The sequence below is a fragment of the Barbatula barbatula genome (assembly GCF_947034865.1).
Source record: "Barbatula barbatula genome assembly, chromosome: 2".
In the NCBI taxonomy this organism is placed as follows: Eukaryota; Metazoa; Chordata; class Actinopteri; order Cypriniformes; family Nemacheilidae; genus Barbatula; species Barbatula barbatula.
This window is the reverse complement of record NC_136767.1, coordinates 9,212,632-9,222,228: the sequence shown is the minus strand read 5'-3', so window position 1 is coordinate 9,222,228 and position 9,597 is coordinate 9,212,632. Positions and strand designations below refer to the sequence as shown.

Genomic DNA, 9,597 nt, shown 5'->3' with positions numbered 1-9,597 from the left:
CAAATGTCTACCTGTTTGACTAATGACATGTTTTAATATTCCCATTTGTCCCTCTCATTATTAGTTATAATAATAGTATTAGACTAATGATACTGAATAAAAGTTGAAGATATTTTGACTATCCATTTCATTTAGAGCGATCAGATGATGTCCTTTGAAAGTTGCTGATCCATGGAGAAACTAGGAGTGGATAAAAGCCGATTTCAAGTGACCTGCTCGTCCTTTTCACACCAATCTGAGCCCGCGAACTGTTGGGATCAAACTAAACAAAGGCCCCTCCTCTTCCCTTTCAACTTAGTTCTACAAAGTAATAAAACCCACCATTGCATTAGAGTGGCGCGCAACGGGGTAAAAACCATTGGAGAGAACATGTCATTGCAAAATATGTCATTACATACATTTTTTTTTAAATAAAAAGCCAATTGCCAAACGTGAAAGATACATTTAGATTATAAATATGCTGGTGAATATAAATATATACATTTACTGGATATTACATTTAGTTCTCATCAATAATCTAAAACATGACAATCCAGTGATTGTGTTCTTTACTAACTTTTCACATTGAAGCTTACAGGTTTTTTCTATTAAAAGTGTTAGTATTTTATATTTGCAAATCCCTTTTATGTATACGATGCCTGTTTAGATTGTATCAATACGTGAAAGTAAGACCCAATTCTTTACATTATACTCATAGCAGGTCTTGTTTCAAGCAATGAAGACACTTTTCAGCCACTTATTTATGTCATTTATCCAGAAACAAAACATGTCAAATAAATCCTGTTTCTATGCAAGTTATAGCGCACTTGACCACCGAGCTATTCAGACTCTTGGGGTCGTAGCCTATAGATAAAACGACAGAACTAAAGTGTGGGACTATTGCGTTTGTTTTTATACCTGGAATTAATAACGATCTTTTGAAAAGCAACAAGACATACGTATTTTATGCATGCGGTTAAATGTTGCAGCATGAGTGTCTGATAGAATTTGAAAGGGGGAAGTATTTATCCAAGCTTTTTTTAGACTCTCGCCATTTAACAATATAGCGTCGTTTCGTTCGTTTTCTATATTATCTACATTATACCAAATTATGATAATATTTAGACTAAAGACTCTGATCTGGTTTTAAATATTCATAGCATGATGATCATATCATCATCACTTGCTTAAGCTTTTTATGTATTTACAATTACGCTATAATACTAAGGGCCACTTACTGTAAAACTGAATAACATTGTGCTATGGTTTACTTTTGTAAAATATTTTTGTACACTTTATTAGACTTTAATCTTCTTAGTTTCAGTTTTTTTACAATGATCTTAATAAATATGCACTGTATCGTTTATCTTGTAAACTGTATCAGATGTTTTTGTCCAAATCGTTAAAAGGATTCTTTACGTGCACCAGCCACTCTAAACTTTATCCTTTTTTATCCGTTGACATTATCACTTAGACAAACTGAGTGTTATCGATCTTCCCATTATGAGATCGCACAAGCCGAAAAACAGGTGAAATGCGTTTCTTAAAGCCAATGTTCATCCTCGCTAAATAAACGGAAGTCCTAATTCTATCCACAGATCTTTACGTATATTTAAAACGCCTTTACAATTACTATATTCACATAACTTTACGTGTTGTAGGCTACATAACAGTTGGCATTATAACTAATGACAGTAGGCTATTATTTAAAGCATTAAAATGAACTTGCCTTTTAAATATGGACCAACTTGAGGAACCGCCACTGTTAAAAACCCCACCGGTAGCTGAGCGCTCGCAAGTTGAATGTCGAAGTGTCCACTTTACCATTTCTTCAGTGCTGTTTTCATGCTTTCCTTGTTTTCTCATTCGCTGCCCCTCTCCTTCTGTCCCCTCTCTTCCCTGTCCGTGGAGTAAAGCCGTGATGCTACACTTACAGAAGTTTCCTTTTGTTCATTTTAATCTTATTCGTTTCACCTTTTCAAAGGACAGAGGACAGCCTCGTGCGTTTTATTCCGAAGAAATACAATTATAATATGAGGGTTTCGGGAACAGGCAGATATCGATGTTTTGCTTCTGTTGACATTTTGCACTGTTGATACGGAATTTGTTTAGGAAAAGTTCCACTGATACAACCGTATTATTTGATATCCTATTGTGTTTCTTTCTTTCTGTCTTTATATGTATATATTGCCATAACGTTAAATATAAACCAACAGAGGGCTAGTCTTAAAAGCAATGGTTTATATAAAACACTGCTAAATAAAAAAGTTAGGCAATTTTGAACAGTTACTTCATGGTAAATAGAGATAAAAAACGTTTTTAAGATTTGGTTGGTAACATCTTCGTAACAAATTGGTGACAATAAATGACTTGTTATATCGCTGTAATTGTCTACTGTACGCTAGATGGCAGCCCGATCCAGACATAAAGCCTGTAAAGCGCAGCCTTCAGGTTTCATGCATAAAACGGTTTGCAGTGCGTATTATTTGGCTTTGTTAATCTGATAAAATCCATTGCATTGTATATAGCCTTAATCAATATATATTATTAGTATTCTTATTTTCCTATCTCATGTGTGCTTGATTCATCTAACTGATCTGCTCTGCCGTTATACTGATATATTTCAAGTCAAACTAGTGGTAGTCCTTGCACGTCGCAGGACTTTTCTGTCATCGTTTACACGGTTTACTGAGAATAATAGAGGTAGCCTATAGTACTGAGCATTATATGGTTTATGTATGGATCTCACCCGTTCCATGGACTAACCGTCCTATTAAATTACATTTAAACTTTATAGAACATTCGTAGTTAAATCTAAAGGTGGAGAAATGTGTTGCAATTAAGACTACAGCTTTGAACAAAGCCATCTGAATTTAGAGGGAAACACGCCAGTCCTCACGCATTTGTTTCTATTTCAAGTGCGCTCATCGTTGGTCATTGCTTGCATCCTGTTTTTCGATGTTTCTTACTGGGGTTTCGTCCTCTTGTTGTGACAATATACGGCACATTCTAATCGTGTTTCAAAGTAAACAGCAGCGCAAGGGTGGGCACAATGTATATTGTGCTTGTAGGAGCCCTTTAGTCGTAGATAGCGAGGAGCGAGGACTCTAACCAATGGAGTGAAGGAGGATTGGCTAACCTTAGCCTCCCATTCCTCCCCCCCCCCCCTTCGATGCAGGGTTCTGACCAGTCAGTCGCCTTTGATTATCAGTTGCCAGCAGCCCCTCTCTTGGCTCCTTGACACGAGCACCATATAAGGCGAAGCGATCTCCATAGAAACGTGTCAGTTTCAATAGTAGTGTCAAAGTTCACTATATACAGACGTTCGTGCAGATCAACGTTTCGGAAACACTGCTTCGCTGGTACTCCAGTTTAAAGGCATTTTTTGGGGGTTTCTGCTTTTTACATATTCCATTAGATGTTTTTTCTGCTCCGTTCCTACTGGAGAGGTGAGACTACATAGGGACTCGGGCGACGTTGTTTTCTTTCCTGGACCACATGAGCTTCATTCATGAACATAGATAGAAAAATCGGTTCTTCAGCGTTTCTTCCTCTCCAGCCGCGAACACGGAGAGAGGGGCAAGGAAGAAAAAAGAAGGGAATTTATTTTGCACTCCATCAGAAAGCAAATATTTTTACGTCAACGTCAATGTGAAGAAATTTTATTGCGATATTTTATAAGAAAACTGTTGGGTTCTTTTACGTCTGGGATCGCTTTCTCTACACGATCGTGTTCCCGAATGGATGGCTGCAATTTACATTGGAACTGGCCTCCCGACAATTGCATATCCTGATCGGCGTTCGTATTTTGAATGTATTGATCGTTCTCTGCTTCTGCTTTTTCTCATGAAACTGTGCGCTCCGATTTGACTTCGCGCTGCCATTCGCCCAAGACTTCCCCTTTCCCTGCTGCGACCAGTTCGCTTGAAAGCACTTTTCGGGCCCAAGATATGGCAATGGTAGTTAGCGTTTGGCGAGATCCGCAGGAAGACGTGGCCGGAGCACCTCCGAGCGGTCCCAATCCAGCAGCTCAGCCGGCGAGGGAGCAACAGCAGGCGGCGTCAGCAGCACCGCACACTCCGCAGACCCCCAGTCAACCAGGACCCCCGTCCACACCGGGAACGACTGGTGACAAGGGCAATCAGAATTCTGGACAGAGTCAGCAGCATATAGAATGTGTTGTTTGTGGGGACAAATCGAGTGGCAAACATTATGGTCAATTCACCTGCGAAGGATGCAAAAGTTTCTTCAAGAGGAGTGTCCGGAGAAACTTAACGTATACATGTCGTGCCAACAGGAACTGTCCTATTGACCAGCATCATCGTAATCAGTGCCAATATTGTCGACTTAAGAAGTGTTTAAAAGTGGGCATGCGGCGGGAAGGTGAATATATATTCTATAAAATTATCGCGCTATTGTTCCATATAGTTTGTAGAGCACTACAATCCGCCTGCCTAGCAATACTAGCAGGCATATATCCGCATGCAAGTCATTATATTTACACTGCTTAATGTCGTGTAGTCAACCAATTACAAGAGATATAAAAGGACATTGTGTATGTGTGTGTGTGCGTGCGGGTGTGTGTGGAAGACTGCACAAGACACTGCACTCCACAGCTTCATGCTGTAAACTAAACAGCAGGACAAGGATTTGCTTTGTTATTATTATTTCTGAAAATAAGTTGTGTCGAGCCGTTATGTTATACTGTTGCTTAGAGTAAACGTTTAGAGGCATGTGTGTTTTATTTTATCCGCAGCTTTATGAGAACAATGGCTTTAGCAATTTGCAGTGTGTGTTTACTGAGAACAATTTTTTTATTCTATCCAGCTATAAATCGATAAATAGTCTAACAAAGAAGAATCTCTATCGCATTGATGTGTGTGCATTTGTGTAAGGACACCCAACAAAACAAAGTCTTTATGTGTGTCCGTTAATGATATTTCATTCTCACGGAAATGTAAACATTATCGTATGCAATCGATAATGGGACATGTTACCTTTAAAGACACAGTTAAATGTGTGATTTATTTTAAATGCCGTATTGAATTTAGTTATATTTTCGTTGCTGTTAAGCAGTGGCTTTGACTATAATTCACCACCAGTTAAGGTTCCAAATCAATAATTATGTTTCTCAGTTCTGGATGTACATTTCCTCTCCCTTTCTTTCTTTTTGTCAGCGGTTCAGCGAGGACGAATGCCTCCAACCCAACCGAACCCGGGCCAGTATGCGCTAACGAATGGGGATCCTCTTAACGGCCATTGCTATCTCTCCGGATACATCTCGTTGCTACTTCGGGCCGAACCTTATCCTACGTCTCGCTATGGCAGCCAGTGCATGCAACCGAATAATATTATGGGGATCGAGAACATCTGTGAGCTTGCAGCTCGTCTGCTCTTCAGTGCTGTAGAATGGGCCAGAAACATCCCTTTCTTTCCCGACCTGCAGATAACTGACCAGGTGTCCTTGCTCAGACTGACATGGAGCGAGTTATTTGTGTTAAACGCGGCTCAATGTTCCATGCCCCTGCATGTGGCCCCATTGCTCGCAGCTGCCGGTCTGCACGCTTCGCCTATGTCTGCCGACCGCGTCGTGGCCTTCATGGATCACATTCGTATATTCCAGGAACAGGTCGAGAAACTCAAAGCTCTTCACGTCGATTCTGCAGAATACAGCTGCATTAAGGCAATAGTGATCTTCACATCAGGTGAGTTTGTGATACGGGGCCTTCCCCGAGATAACAGTAGTACGCATCAGCATCAAGGCAATGGCTGACTACTAGTTTTTGAGCATGTTTTATATTTGTAAAATATTTTTGGCATTATGTATAATGTAATGAAGTGGGATCTCTTACGTGATTTATAATAAACCACTCACACATATTACCTTTATTATAAAGTATAAAAATGCAATGTGTGCACTGACTACATTTCGTTACACTGTACTTGTATATGTGTAATGACAATAAAGTTAAATCAAATCTAATCTAATCTAATCTGAAACATAAAGCATAGATGATGTTTACATTTTTATATGCATGTTGCACAACATAATGCTTAAAATACAATACAACATATACAATTTTTGCCTTGGACAGTAATGTGGATAGTTATATGGTATTTGGCCATTCGAGTTATAAACAAATGTTAAATAAAATGTGGATTTCAAGTTTAAAAACTGCCAACCTTTCTCAAATATGTTAAACCGGTTAGGTTCGAAATTAATATACGATAATCCAATGCCTATTAGTGTTCTCACAGTTGACAAACTATTAAGGCCTACTTTAGTAATAATTGATTGCCTTATGAATTAGCACAAAATAAAAACTTCGGTGAGTGTAAATTCAAAGACGAGTTAATTTTTACAAATAATAAAAATAAATACTTAGATGGGCCAAAAGCTGGTACAAATTTTCAAAGCTCTGTTATTAATGTTTATCATTGAGTAGCACAAACGACTACAAATGCAACATTGTTACGATGGCATATAACATTTACTTTTAATATAGTTATACTACAAGCATTATTTTATTTTATTTTTGCTATAATGATAGACCTTCGTAAGGCATTGTTGCAATTATTTGTATTAAATAGATCGAATATAATATTTCAAAAAGTTTACACCGCTAGATTTCCAAGACCAAACAACTTTTGACTGTGGCCTTCAAGGAAAGGAAACATTTTATCATTAGCGATTAGGGGCAAATGTGTGATTTATAGCTTTTTTTCAGAAGATCACAACGTTTTAGCCATTTTGCACCAATGTAAAAATGAGAAGTAGGCCACTGGGCATTGTGTTCTGTCTTATAGAGTTATTGTTAATGAAGAGATCAATACATGTCAAACCGTTAATGTAAATATTCGTTTAATTTTAGAAATCCAACCCATCGATATGTAACGTTGCATTCATTTCTCAGCGACGCTAGTCTCTCTAAAAGCCTCATTTTCATCAGAAGGTGTCCGTAAAGTCACATATGTGACAGGTTTTAGCAAGGCAAGGGCTTAGCAGAGTTCAGAAGTTCGTAAGGTCATTATATTTGACCGCACCGCGTTCCAGTCCAGTGCAATTACTGTAAGAGCAATGCCGGACACCACAACGACACACTCTAATTATCTTCTAATATCAGTCGCAATGTTAGAAATATTGGCCTCGTGATGGTTCCCATGAAACAACGTTTGTCACAACTGATTTTAGCAGCTTAAATAGAGTCATATGGTGTGTTTGTTCTTTGATTTAACGTGCTATTTGTAAACACTCGATGTAATCACTGATTTCTAATGAACTGGAGAATTGTTTCTGTGCACTTCTAAAAGCTGTTTAATGATAAAATGACTCGGTAGCATCTAGAAATCAATTTCTTCTTAATTCCACTATTACCATGACAAGTTTTCTTTCAGATATGTCATTTTTTATATTTAAGTATTTAACACAAGACACGACTGCCTTCTTTATCCTCCCCAATCAATATTATTCGTGCATGCTCTTTTCTGCGTACCATTTGTTTCTTCTGATTTGTGAGCGTGCATGTGGGTATGTTCCCTATGCTATTGAACTGTTGTAATTGTTATTTATATCACAGGCAGCATCATGCTCTGTGTGATTCATGATGTTGCGTTCGTGTTTGTTCATCTCACTTTGTCAACAACATGTAGCGATGATGCTGAATGATAACCTGTGTCTCTTTTCTGTACTGTGTTTCGTCTGCTCAGACGCTTGCGGCCTGTCAGATGCAGCACATATTGAAAGCCTTCAAGAGAAGTCACAGTGCGCCCTGGAGGAGTACGTTAGGAGCCAGTACCCGAACCAGCCCAGTCGCTTTGGCAAGCTTTTACTGCGATTGCCGTCTCTCCGCACTGTATCTTCTTCAGTAATTGAACAGCTGTTCTTCGTTCGCTTGGTAGGTAAAACTCCCATTGAAACCCTCATCAGGGATATGTTATTATCCGGGAGCAGCTTCAACTGGCCCTACATGTCCATTCAATGATACAAATGAGTGAATGAAACAAAAAGACTAAAGGACCAACATTCTGCAACCTCTTTCAAGAAGACTATATTTAGGACTTAATTTTTTACCACAATTTTGTCTTCTGGGACCGAAACGGAATATGTAATGTACAAAGGTTAAAGAACTGGACGTACATCCGTGCAAACCCATCGCCGTCACCAGGAACACTTACAAAATTGTAAGATACTAGTCTTTCTTTTTGTTTTGTTTTATAAAGAACAAAATACGTAAAATAAAATGAAGAGCAACATATGCGCAGTAAACGAGAAAGACATACCGGGAAAGAAATTGTCAAGCAATTATAAGAAATGTCCTGTCTCTGTATCTCTGTTTTGTATTTTTTCTGGTTCTAAACCATATTTTCTGTGATTCTATACTAATGATTTTTGATATAACCATTTGCTTCTTATAATGAGTGCGATATATGTTGTTGAAGCTATGTTCTCCAAGAAAATTTAAGTGAGAATTTAAAAAATAAAGAAAAAAGTTAGACAAATTGGACACAGTCTAATCGCAATGACATTATCACTGATGGTGGAACCTTCCCCCAACTGATGCTATGGATATGCAACCTTGGACATTTTAAGTACAGGACAACTGGTGAAACATTTCTTGAACGTATTTTTGCGCGTGTGTGTGTGTTAAGTCAATCATTAGTCAAATTTGGAATACATGATAATTCAAAAGCACTTTTAATATATCATTTTCAAATACATTTTGTTTGTTTCGTCTTGATATTTTCTATCAGATTTTGAATACATGACAATTCAAAAGCACTTTTAATATATCATTTTCAAATACATTTTGTTTGTTTCGTCTTGATATCTTCGCTATTTTTTATTTTGTACAATGTTGCCTTTCATATTTTTGCTCAATATATAATATTCTCGCGCAGAAGGGTCACGTTAAGTTGTGTGAGGGCGACTATATTATTTTAAACAAACAAGCAGCACTGTCTTGCTTTCAGGAAATCCAATGTTGTTCATGATATAAGCAGTTATGGTGGGCCGCAACACAAATTCAGTGGTGCACATAGAAAAATTTTGGTAGTTTATGAAGAGACAACCACAAATACATATTTTGAAAGCGGTGTGATATTTTGCATATTGCAAACAAATTATAGGACGGCCAGAATTTGGAGAGAGTTTTAAAATATTTATAAAACCTTTATAATAGCTACCATGGAGGATTACAAATGTAGGCATTTGGTTACATCTCAGGAGCATGTTATCATAGATTTGAGTGAGAATGTAACTTTTAAAGTTTTCTGGATGCATTAAACCATGCGCGAGTATAAGACTTCTCTGACACTGTTTTAAAGAGCTATGCCTGTTTTAGTGCATTAGTCTAATTTCCCAGGCTGGACTGAAAGGTTTGCGCGCAATCAAAGAAAATATAGCTGAAACTCTAATCCTCTAAACTCCACATAAGTCTAAGCTCACAGACTATTATTACTTTGTGGTAGCTTTTGTTAGCACAAATGCTTTCTCTAGCAACGTAACTGTGAAATAGTTCCGCGTTAAAACCAGTCGATAAAGTTGTGAATCATGGTACCAAGATGTAAAGAAATTCATGAGCATCGATTGACCAGAACCAGGGACATTTCTTGCTACTC

At 37.9% G+C, this 9,597-nt stretch overlaps 1 protein-coding gene across 1 annotated transcript; it reads left to right on the top strand.

Annotated features, from left to right (window-relative positions):
* Window positions 1-3,218: 3,218 nt before the first annotated feature.
* Window positions 3,219-8,803, top strand: nr2f1a (nuclear receptor subfamily 2, group F, member 1a). The gene is made up of 3 exons (XM_079476255.1): window positions 3,219-4,362; window positions 5,157-5,684; window positions 7,687-8,803. The coding sequence occupies exons 1-3, from the start codon at window positions 3,930-3,932 to the stop codon at window positions 7,959-7,961; spliced, it is 1,236 nt and encodes a 411-aa protein (XP_079332381.1). The 5' UTR covers window positions 3,219-3,929; the 3' UTR covers window positions 7,962-8,803.
* The last annotated feature ends 794 nt before the right edge of the window (window positions 8,804-9,597 follow it).